The 19,531-nt window shown below is 43.9% G+C and overlaps 1 protein-coding gene across 3 annotated transcripts in view; it reads left to right on the forward strand.

Moving 5' to 3' along the window:
- Nucleotides 1-19,531, forward strand: part of DOCK5 (dedicator of cytokinesis 5) — a 283,905-nt gene that overhangs the window by 112,141 nt on the left and 152,233 nt on the right. For 2 of the 3 annotated variants that reach the window (XM_061425870.1, XM_061425871.1), the window contains exons 4-5: nucleotides 1,902-1,957; nucleotides 5,209-5,305. In XM_061425870.1, the coding sequence (XP_061281854.1) occupies nucleotides 1,902-1,957; nucleotides 5,209-5,305 (153 nt within the window). Of the gene's footprint in view, nucleotides 1-1,901; nucleotides 1,958-5,208; nucleotides 5,306-19,531 lie in introns of those variants that run through there. The other variant, XM_061425872.1, reaches the window with a different exon arrangement.

Below are 19,531 nucleotides of genomic sequence, written 5' to 3' on the forward strand. Positions count from 1 at the left end.
TTTTTTGGTTCTTCCTGCCTGGAGGGAAAGGATGGCCATTCTGCTTCTGCCTCAGGCAGTGGCAGGATCTACCTTGTCATCACCAATGCTGGGAGCAGCATAGTCTCAAATTTTCATGCTGTTTTCCTGTTTTATTGGCAGAGGATTAAAAGGGAGAAAGGAGAGAATTGCTCAGATAAACGTAGCACACGAAACTAGATGCACAACCAACCCTGGTGGAAATGCACTCGTTTTTCTGGCTCTGAACGAATAAGGATCACTGAGTACACAGGCGTCTCTGACCTGGGTCCCCAGGGCGTGGCCTGCCCCTCTCCCACTTTTGTGGTCAGCTACCCCTGACATGCCATGTCCACATGGCTGCAGTTTTAACAGGCTCAGGGCTACAAGCAAGTTGAGCCAATGGTGCTTGTTAAACAGCTTCTTCTATTAGGTTGGCCAAAAAGTTCACTTAGGTTTTTCCGTAAGATGGCATAAAAACCCAAATGAACTTTCTGGTTAATCCAGTACCTCTCCTTGTCTGGCCTGAAAAGTACGTAAAGTAGGGACCAGCGGTGCCTTTCTGAATGCCAGTGTTTCTGCTTATTGATGAGCACGTCATACAGTTGAACAGCAGGAGCTTTTGGTTTTAAGAAAACTCACATCCGTGGCTTACTTCCTGTGGGTGAGATCCAGTCTACAGTTTTGCAGATTGCTCCTGACCAGTTTCCAGGGTTTCTTTTAGGTCTTTTTAGGCATAGTTTTCCCACAGGCAGTGTCTTAATACCGGCATCAAATTGCTTCTTAGGGATTTAGAATGGAGAGCAGTTTGAGACTGGAAAAGGCTAAAAATAACCAAGCCTAATTGATTCCATGCATTTTGTTTAAGTAAAGTGCTGAGAGGAATGGGCCTAGAAAATCACCATAATTTTCTGGACCACTAAGTACATAGCCCTCCATCTACTAATTACTTGAAACCCTTTAAGAGAAGCACCTCCTGTTGTGTAGAATCTGGAGGCATTTTAGGATCTATAAATGCTCTGAGCTGACTCTGGGCATGTTTGCCTGTTCATTTACAAGGTGTTTATCTTAAGCTCTCTGAACCCCAGGATTCAGTTATATGTTTTCAGTGTTTCAGCCCTGCTTTCGTTCAGGTGGCCAGCCTCTGTAATTGACAGCCTACGACCTTGACTGCAAACTGTAGGTGTTGCCCTGGTGCCCTTGCCCCTCCCCTCCTTGACTTGCCATTGTTTGTGCTCTTTATTGTGAGCTGAGGGGTTTTTGATATTTTTCGTAATTGGAGGATAATTGTTTTACAATGTTGTATTATTTTCTGCTGTATAACAAGAGTCAGCTATATGTGTGCGTATATCCCTTCCCTCTTGAACTTCCCTCCCACCCTGCTCCCCATCCTACCCTTCTAGGCCCTCACAGAGAACCAAGCTGAGTTCCCTGTGCTTTACAGTAGTTCCCACTAGATATCACATGAGAGTGTATGTGTCTGAATGCTCCTCTGCCAGTCCACCCCCCACCATGTTGCTCCATCTGCGTCTCTATTCCTGCCCCACAAATAGGTTCATCTGTACCATTTTCCTAGATTCCACGTATATGCATTAATATGTGTGCTTGTTTTTCTGACTAACTTCACTCTGTTTGACAGACACTAGGTCCACCCACATCACTGCAAATGACCCAAACTTTTCCTTTTTATGGCTAAGTAATATTCCACTGTACATAGTATACCACATCTTCTTTATCCATTCATCTGTTGATGGACATCTAGGTTGCTTCCATGTCCTGGCTATATTGTAAATAGTGCTTCTGTGAACATTGGAGTATGTGTGTCTCTTTGAATTATGTTTTCCTCAGAGTAATATTGGACTGGGATTTTTATGGCCGCATAACCCAAGTTCTTCTCTCCACAGGGTATTTTCCCTGAAACGTACATCCATTTGAAAGAGGCCACTGTGGAAGACCGCGGGTAAGTTCTAACATAGGAAAATGCCTAACAGGTGAGGTAAAGGTATAATATCATTATAGGTTTTATGAAATTGAAAGGTATCATTTTGTGCATTATTTGTCTCAGGTCATCAGTTCCACTTGTTGGATGAAAGGGAAATGGGATTTTTTTCCTGATATCATTCCTTCTGCCTTCTCTTTGGGTATTTTTTCCTCCCTTGCATCCTTCCCTGGGACAGTGGAGGCAGATAATGAATGAACATAGAGGGCCTGTATCTTCTTCTTGTACCAACTGCTCACTATGCCTGTGTGCGTCTGTGCACGCATGCACGCACACACATATGAACGTTTGGTACTCTTTAGCCATTAGACCTGAGAACCTTCTCTTTGGGAACCTTGGGGGATGACAGGTGACCAAGCTACAACCTGTGCTATTTATCTCTGTACCTTGGACAAGTCAGCGCACCTGGGGCTTTCCCCCTGCAAATCAGAGAAAACAAATCTGGCCCCACATTGGCCCTGAACTTTTTTGTTTATTTTTTCCTTTCTTGGCTGTACCGCATGGCATATGATATCGGATCTCAGTTCTCCAAACAGGGATCAAACCAGCAACCCTGGTTTGAGTGGAAGCCCAGAGTCTTAACCACTGGACCACCAGGGAAGTCCCTGGTTGTGAACTTGATGTAAAATTGTATGAACTAACTAGTATGTGTGATTGTGCTCTGCAGAGAAAATTCACTTCATTGATGGTGAGTCAGTGGGCAGGAGCATCAGGAGGGAATAAAGAAAGCTTGGAGCAGGAATTCCAGGGCTGTTAGAAAGGAGTGGGTCACAGAGGCATACTAGCTCACAGCCACAGAGAACATTTTCAGCCCTAAATTCCACAGCATCATTTTATAGATGAGAGATGGAAATGTGCCCAAATTCACACACAATCAGGACTCAAAACCACGTGTCCTGCCGCTACTGGAGAACTTCCCCCTGCCTTTTTTTTTTTTAATAAAAAAAAAAAAAAGAAAGAAAAGCAGAAGCAAGTTTTATTTATTTTAATTTTGGTTACACTCTGGGACATGTAGAATCTTAGTTCCCTGATCAGGGATCGAACCCACACCCCTTGCTTTAAATGACAGATTCTTAACCACTGGACCACAAGGAAGTCTCTGGAAAATCTTTCTGATGGTCTGTTCCTGGGCAGCCTCCAGGATCACTAGCCATGGCCACATTGGAGGAAAGGCAGAGTTTGGGGCATGTTCCCAATAACTAGGGTTGCCAGGTAAAATGCAGAATGTCAAATTTGAAATTCAGGTAAAAAGTAATTTTTATTTACATTCATATCCCATGTGTTTCCTGAGACATACTTAGAGTTAAAAATTAATCCATCTGAAATCCAAACCTAATGGGGCATCTTGTATTCTTATCGATGTCTGGAAATTCCACCAGTAATCCCCATTTGTTAGATTGCTTTCACTCTTTCCTTTTGCTAATCATAAAAATACCAGACAGGATTTATGTGCATGAATGCCACGTCTGCCTTGTATTAAAAGTCCACTGTGAGTAAGTGAAGATTTGGGTATATGTACGTTTTCTGTGCAGGTAGCCAGCAGATGAGAAGCAAACCAAGCACTGTTGCAAAAGAGAGCCCTACTTCCATCCCACAGCAGGCCCTGTGTGAGGTTACAAGCCCCAGGACCTTATGCCATGAACACCCCTCCACTTGCCCACCTTCACTAATAAAATGGCAACTTGGCAGAACCAGCGAAAGGATTCAGTTTAGGCTTCCATCCCTGGGAATTGCTGAAGCTAGCCTAACGTGGTATAGTAAGTCCCCTACATATGAACAAGTTGCATTCCAGGAGCGTGCTCATAAGTCCAACAGAGTTAGCCTAGGTACCCAACTAACACCATCAGCTATATAGTACTGTACTGTCACAGATTTATAGTACTTTTCACACAAATAATACATAAAAAGCAAACAAAAAACATTTTTAATCTCACAATATGGTACCTTGGAAAGTACAGTAGTCCAGTACAATAGCTGGCATACAGCTGCTGGCATTGAGTGAACAGGTAAGAAGAGTTACTGACTGGAGAAGGGAGAGGAGGAGGGAGAAGGTAGAGATGAAAGATCAGCAGCAGCAGGAGACAGCAAACTGTGATTTCAGTCACACCTGATGTTGACGGCACAGGTTCTGGTTCCTTTCTGGAACCAGATGCACATTAGCATCTTTGAACGTTTGCAACATGAAGGTTTGTATGTAGGGGACTTACTGTACTCGAGGTTCCTGCTGCTGCTGTACCACTTCAGTTGTGTCCGACTCTGTGCAACCCCATAGACAGCAGCCCACCAGGCCCCGATGTCCCTGGGATACTCCAGGCAAGAACACTGGAGGGGGTTGCCATTTCCTTCTCCAATGCATAAAAGTGAAAAGTGAAAGTGAAGTTGCTCAGTCGTGTCCGACTGTTCGCGACCCCATGGACTGCAGCCTACCAGGCTCCTCCGTCCGTGGGATTTTCCAGGCAAGAATACTGGAGTGGGGTGCCATTAGAAAGATTCAAAATGGGGAAATAGAGGGATTTCCCTGGCAGTCCCATGAATATTCATTGGAAGGACTGAGGCTGACGCTCCAATACTTTGGCCACCTGATGGAAAGAGTCGACTTATTGGAAAAGACCCTGATGCTGGGAAAGATCAAGAGCAGAAGGAAAAGGGGACAACAGAGGACAAGATGGTTGGATGGCATCATTGACTCAATGCACATAAGTTTGAGCAAACACTGGGAGATAGTGAAGCACAGGGAAGCCCGGTGTGCTGCAGTCCATGGGGTCACAAAGAGTCAAACATGAATGAGTGACTGAACAGCAACAACCAGCGGTTAGGATTCGTTACTTTCACTGCTAGGGCCCAGGTTCAGTCCCTGGTCCAGGAGCTCAGATCCCCCAAGCTATGGAGCGTAGCCAAAAAAAAACAACAACAAAAAATATCAGAAAACAAAGCAAAACGAAAAAAAAAAAGAAAGTAGAGGCTGGACTCCATATCCATTCCACTGTAGACACAATTCATTTTGAGAATCATCGTGTGTTAAGCTCTTTCTCTTTTCTTGAATGCTAGATGTGATAAAAATTGCCAGAGCTCCCCTAAATGGACAAGTTTTGCTTGGTTTCAAGACCAACCAAACCCATCTCCATCTTTGAGTTCTAAGGATCATGACGTCCATCAGGAAAATCACCGATGATCCCCCCGGAGTAAAGGGAGCCTGTATCTGTTCTTTTTAGGCAGAACGAGACCGTGATTCCTGGGGAGCTCCCCCTGGTGCAAGAGCTTACCTCCACACTGCGGGAATGGGCTGTCATCTGGCGCAAGCTGTACGTGGTGAGTTATCCCCAGGCTGGAGCTGGTGGCACTGTTCTTGGGCCCTCAGCCCATCTGTTCTGCTACAAGAGGTCAGCCATTCCTTAGCTCTGTATGTGGAGTGAGTGCATCTTACATGGACAGTACAATGGCTGATAACCTGCAGACTTCCATTTTCCTGGAGGAGGGCGGCTGAGGATACAGGTGGTGGAGGAAGTGCCCATAAGACATTAGGCTAGTATTTTTCCAGTTGACATGCTGATTGTAATGTTATGAGGATGACAACTGCAAATCCAGCATCCTTTCTAAGTGCTTGGAACTATTCATCGTCACAGCAATCCTAGTCCTATAAAGTAGATGTAATTATCGCCAGTTGATCATTGGAGGACTTCTTGGTGGCTCAGACAGTAAAGAATCTGCCCACAGTGCAGGAGACCCGGGTTCAATCCCTGGGTCAGGAAGATCCCGTGGAGATGAGAGTGTCTCCAATATTCTTGCCTGGAGAATTACATGGACAGAGGAGCCTGGTGGGCTACCGTCCATGCAGTCCCCTAGAGTTGGACATGACTGAGCAACTAAAAATATCAGTGGAGAAATTGGAGGACATGCTCTTAGCCTTTCCATCTAACCCAGTGAATAAGCATTTGGCACTTGTCAGTGCTCAGCCATGTTGAGGGCTCCCATGAGGGTGACTTTCCCTATTGTGTCCAGTGTGCCTTAGCGATGCTTAAATGTGGGTCATGGTAAACCATGCTCTAAAGAGTCTTCTTTTTGAGGCCAACTCGTAGTACTGTTGATCACAATAATGGCTTGACGTCAGGATGCTAACAGGCCAGGTCAGTGGGAAATGACACAGAAACCAGCACATTCACTCGCTCATAAACCATCCTCCCAAGTTGGGTGTGTGGGTTTGTAATCAAGACAAGGTAAGTCTACATATTCGGTGCTCCCATTTCATTTAGTTTATGTTTTCCAATTTCTCCCTCTTTTTCTTTGTTGTTGTTGCTCTTTCTCAAGCCTTTATCAAGCATAGTAGAAAAGCTTTTGCATACATATATAGTATGGATAATATATATATTTTAGAAAATTACGAATTTTTGCCTAGCTAAAAAAGTTTGACATTTTTGCTGTATTTAAAGACAAGTAAATTTAGCACTTAATATTTATCAGGCTGGGGACATCCCTGGGGGTCCAGTGGCTAAGACTTCACACACTCAATGCAGGGGGCCTGGGTTCAATCCCTGGTCAGGGAACTAGGTCCCACAAGCTGCAACTAACAGTTTGAATGCCATAACTAAAGATTCCACATGCAAGTCAGTGTATTAGAAAAAATATTTATCAGGCTAGCACCTGGGGCAGCCATCTTGCAGGAGACCAAGAACTCTGAGTCTCGTGGCAGCAAGGGTGCACCCGTGTCCACTTGAGGATGCTCTTGCTCAACACTGAAATGCGCAGACACTGTTTCCTAAAGTTTCCTCTTTCCTGTAGGCTTCATGGGTAAGCGTCACTAAGTTTTGCCTTCTGTAGGCATCTTCCACACTTCCGTGGCTAAGAATTCTCAGCAGTGTATACTCCCGTATGTGTGAATGACATCAGTGAGGTAATGAACTCGGCTCAGTGCCTGAGAGGCAGTCTCACTCTCTTTTTTTTTTTATGTAGCTGTGCTCATCTTGGTTTTTGTTCAGTCATGTGTGTATTCTGCATTTTAACTCAAAAGCCAGTCTTACTAAGTTATTGAGAGCACCTCACTCTAGACCCTCAGTACTAAAAGCAGGAATCAAACTCAGCCTAACTTCTAAGAGTTAGTGTGAGATATTTCATCTCCCAGGGCTGTGGTTGTATAGGATGGACATGCAGTAGAAATCACCAGCCCCTTCTATGGAAAAGCACCTGATTTTTCTCTGCCAGCACATCCTTCAAGGCCCCATTTAAGTCATTTTTTTTCTTCACAATGTGTCTTCTAAACCCATCAATCCATAATGTTTCCTCCTGGACCGGGAGCACTTACTGCCAAGTCGATCTGGCCCCTGGGGCACGCTGCCTTGTAATGCAAGTGATCTTTTGATCTCTTTATGTTTCACCCAGGAGAGAGCTGACCTATAAGTCCTTAAATCACAAGCTAGGAGAGGAGAGAGATGCTGTTTTAAGCCCTTTGATCCCCATCGATCATCTTGTCTTTCTATTGAAAACACTCTCTCATTCCAGTTAATTGATTGGTTAGTGGAGGATGTAACGAGGTTGATGGATGAGTTAGTTCTTTAACCGATTCTTTCTGGAAATTGGTGAGTGGTGATACGGGTTAGCTAGTAAGTACTGGGAAATGAGATTTTGATAGCTGTAATGTACAAACATGGGATGAACTAGACATTTCTGCTTGCTGAAAGACGACTCTCATGCTTGAGTTCATTGTCTGTGTCTAGTCCATGTCCACAGGTAATTGTGCTGAGTCTGCTATTGACCAGAAATGAGAAGTAAGTGAGGCAGAGAGGAAGATACATGGTTCATGTATTTGGGCTTCAGATCTCTTAAGCTCTGGTTGAGGAACTTCCTGTGTGGAAATTCCACTATTTAATAGCAGAATTGGGGTTCTAAGTTAAAAAAAAATCCACCCCCTTCTTGGAGATCAGCACGTTTCCCATCTTAATTTGACTCTCATAAGATAATTATTTTATTATTTGTGAATATTTTTTGATGACTTATAGCTGCAGTTGCTTGACTAAAAGGCACTCAGTTTGGGAATCTTCATCAGTTGATAAGGCTGAGAATTTGTTCCTGCTTTTGGTAACAAGGCTCACCCATTCAGAGATGATCCATTTCATATGGAAATCTTGGCTTTCTCCATTCCCACCCCCCCCGCCCCCCCCACCGTCCCTTCCTAAAGCATTGACAGTTCACTTCAGGCAGAATTTCTGAAATGCTTACTCAAGAATTTGGGAGCTTGGGATGGACATGTACACACTGCTCTTTTAAAAATGGATAACCAACACCTACTGTGTAGCACAGGGAACTCTGCTCCATGTTACGTGGCAGCCTGGATGGGAGGGGAGTTTGGGGGAGAATGGATACATGTATATGTGTGGCTGAGTCCCTTTACTGTCCATCTAAAACTATTACAACATTGTTAATTGTCTATATCCTAATATAAAATAAAAAATTTTTTAAATCTTTTATGTCAAAGTAGCAAGCCTCAAATAGCAAGCCTTCACTGGGAAAAAAGGGAAAGGAACCCAAATTTATAGCTTTCAGTCCACTCCCCCCACACGCTCTGAGACATGCAAGTGTGCTCACATCCACATGTGCACGTTCATGACATACACACCCCTACACTTTTATCCGTGTGTGTTTTCTGATTCTGTGTCAGTTCCTTCAGTTTCTGTAAAGATAAATACAGATTTTACTAAAACACATCAGCACTTCTATCTTGCATGCATTTTCTCCCACTGATTATGAAACTAGGCATTCTCTCTGGTGTCTTTACGAACATCTTAGAACCTCTGCATTTCTCTGTGACACATGTCTTAGTTCTCTTCTTTTCAGCCTCAGTTCATGAGAAAATTAGGAGGTAGATATAGTGTCTTAAGTGAGAGGAAAATGCAGTCTGTTAACCAGATTAAGGCCAGCCATGTAATTATTCTAGAAAGGAAAGATGTTTGTATAATTCTGGTTTCTTCTTAGCATTCAGACTGTAAGCTTGTGAAATTACCATAAATACGTTTTAGTGTGGGAGGATGGCCGTGCTAGGGAAAGGGGAACCCATTCATTCAGACTAGAAAGAAGTGGTAATTCCCACTCTTTCCCTCTTTTCTCTTTGTTGTATTAATATTATTTATTGATTTTTCTTTTAATTATCTTCCTTGTGTGCTTTGGCGAAGAAGAAAGCTGTAGGGGACAGATGGGGATTAGAAATTAGAAGGCCTGCTTTCTCATCCTGGCTCTTCTGTGACTGACCCTGGTTTTAGAGCTTCAAGTCTCCATGTGTCTGCTGAATTAGGGGCCCTCTGTAAAAATGATGTCGAATGGGCCTTGCTGACTCCATAGAGTCATAAGGGCATAAAAAGAGGGTGGCTGTGAAATATTGTGCAGACAAACCATCAAGGACCCTGCAAAGGTGAGCATGACCGTTTTTGTAAAGATTTTTTTTTTTTTTTTTTTTTTACTGTGGACCATTTTTAAAGCTTTTATTGAATTTGTCACAATATTGTTTCTGTGTTTTATGTTTTGATTTTTTGGCTGCCAGTCATGTGGGATCTTAGCTCCTTGACCAGGGAGCGAACCCACACCCCCTGCATTGGAAGGCCCAGTGTTAACCTCTGGACCACGAGGGAAGTTCCAGACATGAGCGTATTGATGTTTTAGCTGGAAGTAGCTGCCGTCCTGGTTGTCCTCCCGTGGGACAACCTGGCTTGGCATTCCTTTGACCCGACTTGGAGACCCTGAAGCTCCCTTCTGCGCCACACCTCCCCGCCCAAATGAAGACCACTTCCTTTGGCTTGTGTTGTCCTCTTAGGTGGTGTGGCCTTGCGCTCTCAGTAACCAGGCTATGTGTCTCTCCCCATAGAATTGTGAGCCTCCTTAGCTTAGGTTCCAGTCCTGAGGCAGAGATCTTTCCAGAAAGGAAAGGGGGGGCATGCCAGTGTATCATGCAAATTTACCACAGTTTCTGGTGTGCTTTGCCTGCACTGCTGATCCTCAGCGGGATCCCGTGTGCTGGGTGTGTTTTCAGAGCTTGAACAGGGAAGGAGGGAGCATGGTGAAGGAGGAAGTGGTTGCCTGGTAAAATGGCAACACTGGGGCAGACAGAGAGCCATTTCTTAAATCCTGACTTGCTGGGAATTCCCTGGTGGTCCAGTGGGTAGGACTCCACACTTTCACTGTTGCAAGCCTGGGTTCAATCCCTGGTCAGAGAACTATGATCCCATAAGCTGCATGACGTGGCCAGGAAAAAAAAAGTTCTGACTTGCTCCCTTTGTTGTTTGGTTGCCAAGTCATGTCTGACTCTTAATGCAGCTCCATGGACTGTAGCCCCCCAGGCTCTTCTGTCCATGGGATTTCCCAGCAAGAATACTGGAGCGGGTTGCCGTTTCCTGCTCCCTTACTTGGTATATATACTTTTACTATATTCAGAAAAAATAACAAACCTGATAATACAAACAAAAAGAATGGATTCTGAGAGCAGAGATTTTGATTCATGGTGTTCCACTGGTGGATTTTACAAAGGAGGGCAAGTCCTTTGACCTCCTAAGTTTTCTTTTCTTCAGCCTCAGTGGTAATTATATATTTCACATGCATTGCAGATTGGCTGTAGAATTCAATAGGGAAAATCTGTGTCGAACTCCTGGGACAGTGCCTGCATCTTGTGGGCCAGATGTCACGGCCCCTGACTGACTCTCCCTTTAGAACACTGCTTCATGAAAGAGTTGATTCGTGATGAAAGGATCCACGTGGAATTTTGCCCTGAAGTAGTATAATAAGGGTGTGTCACCTACCCCATGGGTTCCCTTCCAGCCACAGGGTTACTCAGCTACATTAGGTGAATAGTATTTCATCTTTTATTTTCTGTGGCCTCTCAGAATCTTTCAGGTTTTCTCTAGCCAAGGAAAGTAGATGCAGTGAGCTGAACTTCGGTTTCTTTTCCTTCTTCCGTGCTCCGTATGAACTCGCCCAGATGGAAGGGTGGACTCCTATGCATTGAAAAACTTTTACGTGACAGGTGGATATAATATCTTAAGTTTACTTTTCTAGCAACAACCCAGTTACACTTTCTGAATATGCACAAATCTCTATCCCACCGTCCAAATGTCCTGTTTTCTCAATTTAAAATCAGGTCTTGAAAACTGGCAAGTTAGATTGTATTTTTTAACAAGTTTTATTTATTTAATTTTTGGCCACACTCTGCAGCATGTGGGATCCTAATTCCTTGATTAGGGATCAAACTGGAGCCCCCCATTCTCCCTGCACTAGAACGCAAAGTCCCAAACACTAGACAGCCAAGGAATTCTCTAGAGTATATTTGTGTGGTTGTCGGGGTCAAACTTTTTTTCAGACAGACTGTCCTAGGAATTGTGAGATGTTTCGTCGTCATAAACACATCCTCTCTCACCTCACCCTGAGATTAAGTACTGTTTCCCACCTTCCAGTTGGAGAAATGGTTTGGTGAGGTTTGGTCAGGCAGATTGTTTTGTTCATACAAGTTGAGACTGAACTTGATCTGATTTCTTATGGGAAAGAGATCACAAAAGAGCCTGGCAGTGGAAGGTGGTTAATACGTCTTATTGAATCAAGTGAACTTAATTGCTAAAATGTACTCTGTTGATACGGACTTTCCTGGTGGCTTAGTGGTAAGGAATCTGCCTGCCAATGCAAGAGACATGGGTTCAATCTCTGGTCCAGGAAGATTCCCAGGAAATGGAAATGACAACCCACTCCAATATTCTTGCTTAGGAAATCCCATGAACAGAGGAGCCTGGCAGGCTACTGGGGCCACAAAGAGTTGGATACAGCTTAGCAACTAAACAACAGCTTCATTAATGAGACTTCTCTGGTCTAGTGGTTAAGGCTCTGAATTCCACTGCTGGGAACAGGGGTTCATCCCTGGTCATGTAATTAAGATCCTGCATGTCACATGGCACAGCCAATAAATATATAAAAATAAAAATTTAATAAAATGTTCTTTGTTAAAAGTATCGGTCTCCTCTCATTGAAAATTTGCCAGCCAAATAGAACCTAGGGCCAGCACTCGCTGGATCATCAAAAAAGCAAGAGAGTTCCAGAAGAACATCTACTTTTGCTTTATTGACTACGCCAAAGCCTTTGACTCCATGGATCACAACAAACTATGGAAAATTCTGAAAGAGATGGGAATACCAGACCACCTTATCTGCCTCCTGAGAAATCTGTATGCAGGTCAAGAAGCAACAGTTAGAACGGGACATGGAACAACAGACTGGTTCCAAATTGGGAAAGGAGTACGTCAAGACTGTATATTGTCACCCTGCTTATTTAACTTATATGCACAGTACATCATGAGAAATGCTGGACTGGATGAAGGATAAACTAGAATCAAGATTGCTGGGAGAAATATCAATAACTTCAGATATGCAGATGACACCACCTTTATGGCAGAAAGCGAAGAACTAAAGAGTCTCTTGATGAAAGTGAAAGAGGAGAGTGAAAAAGTTAGCTTAAAGCATTTAGAAAACTAAGATCATAGCATCTGGTTCCATTACTTCATGGCCAATAGATGAGGAAACAGTGTCAGACTTTATTTTTTTGTGCTCCAAAATCACTGTAGATGGTGACTGCAGCCATGAAATTAAGAGAGGCTTACTCTTTGGAAGAAGAGTTATGACCAACCTAGACAGCATATTCAGAGAAGGCAATGGCACCCCACTCCAGTACTCTTGCCTGGAAAATCCCATGGGCAAAGGAGCCTGGTAGGGTGCAGTCCATGGGGTCACTAAGAGTCAGACACAACTGAGCGACTTCACTTGCACTTTTCACTTTTCATGCATTGGAGAAGGAAATGGCAACCCACTCCAGTGTTCTTGCCTGGAGAATCCCAGGGGCGGGGGAGCCTGGTGGGCTGCCATCTATGGGGTCGCACAGAGTCGGACATGACTGACACGACTTAGCAGCAGCAGCAGCAGACAGCATATTAAAAAGCAGAGACATTACTTTGCCAACAAAGGTCTGTCTAGTCAAAGCTATGCTTTTTCCAGTAGTCATGTATGGATGTGAGAGTTGGACTATAAAGAAAGCTAAGCACCAAAGAATTGATGCTTCTGAACTGTAGTGTTGGAGAAGACTCTTGTGAGTCCCTTGGACTGCAAGGAGATCCAACCAGTCCGTCCTAAAGGAAATCAGTGCTGAATATTCTTTGGAAGGACTGATGCTGAAGCTGAAACTCCAATACTTTGGCCAAAAGAACTGACTCCTTGGAAAAGACCCTGATGCTGGGAAAGATTGAAGGCGGGAGGAGAAGGGGACAACAGAGGATGAGATGGTTGGATGGCATCACCGACTCGATGGGCATGAGTTTGCGCAAGCTCCAGGACAGGGAAGCCTAGCGTTCTGCAGCCCATGGTGTCACAAACAGTCGGACACGACTGAACAACTGAACTGAACTGAACCAGACCCACTCCCACAATATGCATTTTAAGATATCAGGATTAGTCAGAAGGTTTTCAGGAAGGAGAAACTGTTTTCAAGCAGAATACATTGTTGTTATATAGTCCCTATTACAGAGTTTAAACTGAGTTGTTTGTTTTCTAATCATCAGTTCTGGGTTTACAGAAAAAAAGGAATGTAGAGAGAAAAAAAAGGGGGGGTTTGTCCTTTCCTCCTCCTTGAGAACCCCAGACCCCTTTCTCCTCCTCGGAGATCCTGGACTTCTTATCAGTCTGCCTAGGAATTGACTCTCTGTCCCCCCTTTTCTTTTAGTAAAATTATGATGCCAAGGGAAATGGGCATCGTTTTCATTCCATAACTGCTTCTTGGTTCCTGAATTGTTGAGGCAACATATTTTCCTAACCCTCATATTGAGGGTCTCTGATCCAGGGGCCCCAAGTAATAGTTGGAGGAGGTTGTGGCACTGGTAAGAGCCTGGACAATCATTTGTAATTTAAAAGCGTTCAAACGGTTAGAAACAAATCCAGTTATACAGTTAGAGATGCAGGGAGCAAACAGTAGAAAGAGAACAATTATAATTATTACAATTAAGATAGTTTTCCACTGTGGGGAGCTAGTTAATGTTTCACAAAGTGACGTGACTGAGGCTTCAGGAGAATCCATAAACCTGAATCATCTTATTCATGTGTTCAGTAAAGTGAGTAACATTAGTACTCATATCTGTTATATATGTACAGCATTGGATATGAATAATGGCACAAGTTCCTCGTGCAGCTGTTAGAAAATCTAAGGCCAATCAGTTTTGTAAAACCACCTTTTTAATTTGTATTTGTTCAGCATTAAGGGCTGAAAGTTAGAGCATCAACTTGTAGTATAACATCTAACCTGTAGTTCCCAGAGAGAGAACGAATATTGTAGCCGGATGATCGTACCAGTGAAATACAGATATTGCCCAAGGAGTTTTAAAGTGTGGCAGATTAATAGGTTTCTCTGGAAGCTCTGAAAATAAGAAGCTATGAATAAAAGTTAGACCTAGGGTGCATCTTCCTATCCAGCCAAGGGGAAGCCACACCCATAGGTTAGAGCCACATAGCCAACAGGTCCCGTTTGGAGCAAACCAGCGTGACTGAGGGATCCAGTCCCAATCAGTTCCTCGCCAGGCAAGAGGAGGACCTAAACTGGGTTTGGAAAACACAGGAATGATTGCATTGTGTATTTCTTGAGGCAAAAGTCCCAGTTGTTTCCAATCATTATAATTAAGTTGGCTGACTTCTGGGGATGGCTCTACTTGTTCCCAGCACATGGGAGTATTAGATAGTACGAGCCCCTTTTTAGGAGTTAGCCGTATGACCTCATCCCATATTTGATAAACATCAGGTAGAAACCCACCATATCTAGACCCATTTACTTTCTTATGTGCAGGAAAATAGTCATTAAACCAAGTTAAAACATAATCAAAATAAAAGTTACATTATGTCCATAGTTGCATCAGTCTGTCTTAGGATTGTTAGATGTCATCAGATCAAGAAGAGGGGTCATATATGATTGTTGTTGGTGAAGATATTCTCCGAGTTGAAGAAAGTCCTTTCCTTGAAGTGGAGAAACTCACCTTGGGAAGTCTTCAGTTGATGAGGAAGGGAGTGCTCCACAGACCCAGCAATTAGACTGATTGTGGAATGCAGCATAGGAATGAGTCCAGGACAAGAAGGCATTGTTTTGAGGTTCAAACGGCAGACATCAGGACTTCAGGAGTCAGCAGAAGCAAGCCCACCTAGATTCTCAGGCCCATCTCAGTTCCTGGCTCAACAGCGGCCTGTTTGAATCAAAGGCTGGGTCAGGTGTTAACCTCCTGGTAATGTCTTTTGAAAAGCTGAAAGCTGAGTCACATAGTTAATTTTAAGGCTTCAGGATCTATGACAATATCTGTGCAGGGAAACAGTCTGTCATGGAGACAGTCCCTTCTTCTTAGGAGCAGTTTGAGCCCTCATTAAAGCTATGGGTAAAACTTTAAACCGTCCTGTGTTTCCTGAGTTAGCTTACGCAGATGTCTCTTAATAATGCCATTAGCTTTTTTCTACCTTTCCTGAAGATTGGGGTCTCCGGTAACAGTGTAAGTGACATTCTATTCCTAGAGCTTTTGACACCCCTTGAGTTACAGCAGCTTTAAAGCTGGAGCATTGTTGCTCTGAACTTTAGAGTTTAAGATCCCACTTACATCATGAGAAGTCAGTACAGTAAAATTTCGCCCATTAATTAACTTATAAGCTTTAGGCATTAGCAAAACAATAGCAACAATTACCCTTAAGCAATGAGGCCATAGCCTTTATTTTCAGTAACAAAGTAACGCAACTCTGAGCCTGTGGGCAAGCTCAAAGTTGGAGCCTACAAGAGAGCAATTTGAAGAGCCTTAAAGCCTTTTGAGTAACTAGAGACCAAACCAGTTTGTTGGTTTGGGCCTGCTGAGTCTCAGTTATAAGTTTATATAAAGGCCAAGCAAATTCCCCATAATGTGGAATCCAAATGTGGCAGTAGCCTGTAATGCCAAGAATCCTTTCAGTTGTCTTGAAGTCATAGTAGAGGATTATCTAATATAGGTTTAACTCTAGAAAACATCCTTCAAATCAATGATTGAAAAATATTTGGCTTGTCCAGACAGCCCCATTACAGTCGTGGATCAGGAGGAAAGCAGACCAGGGGCTTTAGTGAGCAGAAAGTTGCCCTAGTGTCCAAAAGAAAATCGACTGATTGGCCCTCACAGTTATAATACCCGGGGTTCCTCAAGTGTCACTAGGATGGGAGCTTGTGTGGGGACTCCTGGGCACCTTCAGTCCCGATTCTCTTGAGAGTCTGAAACCTGGGGCCTACACCTATGAGGGCAGCCTCTTCTCCGGTATGGTCCTTTGCAGACAGGACATGGAGCCAGGGGCGGCTTAGAGGCCTGAGGGCAATCTCCCTCGAGATACCCTCTTTCCACAGTAATAACAAGTCCGGCCCTTTTCACATGGGTCCCTCTGGGCATTTTTCTCAGGCCGTTTCAGAGCAGGTCAAACAGCCTTTGTTGGGGCTTCAGTCTTTTGCCTGATTCTTTTTTGCCTCTTATTTTCTTCCTTGTATTCTCTACCATAATATACCGTCTGAGCCAGCTGTAACAGTTTTCCTAAAGATTGATTTGGTCCAACGCCTGGTTTTGTAACTTACAGCAGATATCTGGAGCTGACTGAGTGAGAAGTCTGTCTTTTAAGATCATTCCTCCTCTGCACTTTCAAGATTGACATCAGTAAACTTGTGGAGAGCCTCCTGTAGTCTATACTAGGAGTTTATCAGGAATTTCCTTCTCTCCCTGTTCTGTGTCAGCCAACTGAGCATAGTTTAAAGTCTTAGCATGTACTTAAGTCCTATAAGAGTACATCTGGCAAAGTGGCTATGTTATGGAAACTGTTTGGCTCCCAGTAGGAAGGAGGGCTATTTCATGTTCCCTCTTTCCCCTTGTCTCATGTTCAAGCCATTCATTTCCAAAAGTAGTAGCCTCCCCCAAAACTCGAGCTCTCAAGTCAGGAGTCAGCATCTGTCCCAAGACATACATTACATCTCTCTAAGTAATGTCATAAAGTAAAGTTAGTCCCATAAAGGCTTCTATATACTGTGCAGTTCAGTTCAATTGCTCAGTAGTGTCTGACTCTTTGTGACACCATGGACTGCAACGCGCCAGGCCTCCCTGTCCATCACCAACTCCCGGAGTTTATTCAAACTCATGTCCATTGAGTCATTGATACCATCCAACCATCTCATCCTCTGTCGTCCCCTTCTCCTGCCTTCAGTATTTCCAAGCATCAGGGTCTTTTCAAATGAGTCAGCTCTTTGCATCAGGTGGCCAAAGTATTGGAGTCTCAGCTTCAACATCAGTCCTTCCAATGAATATTCAGGACTGATCTCCTTTAGGATGGACTGGTTGGATCTCCTTGCAGTCCAAGGGACTCTCAAGAGTCTTCTCCAACACCATAGTTCAAAAGCATCAATTCTTTGGTGCTCAGCCTTCTTTATAGTACAACTCTCATATCGATACATGACTACTGGAAAAACCATAGCCTTGACTAGATGGACCTTTCTTGGCAAAGTAATGTCTCTGCTCTATAATATGCTGTCTATGTTGGTCATAACTTTTCTCCCAAGGAATAAGCGTCTTTTAATTTCATGGCTGCAGTCACCATCTACAGTGATTTTGGAGCCCAAAAAAATAGTCTGCCACTGTTTCCACTGTTCTTCCATCTATTTACCATGAAGTGATGGAACCGGATGCCATGATCTTGTTTTCTGAATGTTGAGTTTTAAGCCAACTTTTTCACTCTCCTCTTTCACTTTCATCAAGAGGCTCTTTAGTTATATACTTTTCTGAATTCTCTAAATAGTCTCGACCGCAATTGGTACTGTTTGAATTTCTACTGAGACTGAGGCAACCCCTACTGGAAGGGTGCCCTGATTCTCAGCCTATTCAGTTGGGAGCCCCAGATACAGGGGCAAAGTAAGAGAACAGGAGGCAGCTGAAGGTTTCACATCCAAATCTGCACCCTTATGACATAAGTCTGCATGTCTCTCAGAGAGGTAAAGAAGAACATGTCACTTCTTCTCATTTCTTTTCTATGGAACTGGTCTAGTTGTAAAATGGTATCGTAATTGAGAGACCCTTTAACAGGCCAGTGCTCCCCATCTTCCAAAGGATACCATGGCCATTCAGTATCAAAGAAGAAGATCAGGCATGTCTTTTTAAATTCTGGGGATCCAACTTGTTCCAACATTTTTTTTTTTTTAATACATTTTAAAGGAGTGGTTTTGGAACTGTTAGCTCCCATCTATAAGAGAGAAAAAAGAAGCATCCACAGCTGTGGCTTCTTTGTAACAGAAGAGTCCTTTCCTGCTCTAGATGGGGGTGTAGACAGACTGTCCACCGAAGCTTTCCATCTCTGGTCGGACTTAATCTGTCCCTTACCAACACAGACATCTTACTCGTCCCTCCCTGTTTTACCACTATGCAACAGGGTAGACCTGATGGCATCCCAGACCAACTTAGTTTCATACCATCAAAACCTTTGATTTGCCCTTTTCTCTGATGCCACCTGGGGTGGAGCAGAGTAGCTTTCCCGGAATGTTTCCCAAGCTACGCCTACTGGGGAGGGATCCATCTTATGTGTGCCGGTGCCCATTCCTGAGTGCAGTCCTGGCCTCAGTAGAAGTGGTGAGTCATTGCCACATCAGTATAGCAAAAGAGGTAGTGGAGGGTTGGCTAGTGAGGAAAAAGTGATTTTTGTCTTCGAGCTACTAGGACCAATCCTTCCAGTTCATTTCCATAGTTTTCACAAAAGAATATCTAAGGAGTTGAGACAAAAGCCACCAGAGAGCCTCCTCTGGTCCACTAAGAGCTAGCACTACCAAAGGAAGAAGTCCACTGTATTTCCAATCTGAACAAATCCTGCAGTTCCCAGTCTGTGTCCTCAAAAACCTCACGGTCACCAGCAGTGCTTCTATCCATATAGATAGGAGGCACAACCATGACAAAGACTCACTTTCAGGTCGCTGGCCCCTGAGGCAGGCAGCCAAGCTAGAGTCATCCCTGGAGCTAGAGTTCCACCTCTCACATAGGGGCTTCTAGGAACTTTGTAGCAAGGCTTGCGTAGTCTAACAAGGCTAAGCGCTTCCATATATGGGGTTTCTAAGGAAAAGTACACAATAACAGCATGGGTCACAAGTCCCTTGAAAGTCTATGATCCAACAGATTGTTAGTAGTTCTAATTCCCCACACGATTATGAAGTGGACAAAGAGACCAGAAAAAGCTGGCCGAGAAAGGAAAGTTCAGGCCACATGCTTCGCACATTTCTGACTGCTCCCCTCTAAGGGATGTTGGGTGTCTCTTGGCATTGATAGGTTGGTTAAAACCCCGATAAGGCTCCCCGTTTTGGGCTGCCTTCAGTCATTATGAGGCATTGGGAAACAGAAGAGCAGGGCTTAATGCTCACTTCACGCAGGGCATGTCATTCATTCACACAAGCACACAGGAGAGTTAGTAAGTTCAGTTCAATTCAGTCGCTCAGTCCTGTCCGACTCTTTGTGACCCCATGAATCGCAGC

Source organism: Bos javanicus, chromosome 8, assembly GCF_032452875.1.
Source record: "Bos javanicus breed banteng chromosome 8, ARS-OSU_banteng_1.0, whole genome shotgun sequence".
NCBI lineage: Eukaryota > Metazoa > Chordata > Mammalia > Artiodactyla > Bovidae > Bos > Bos javanicus.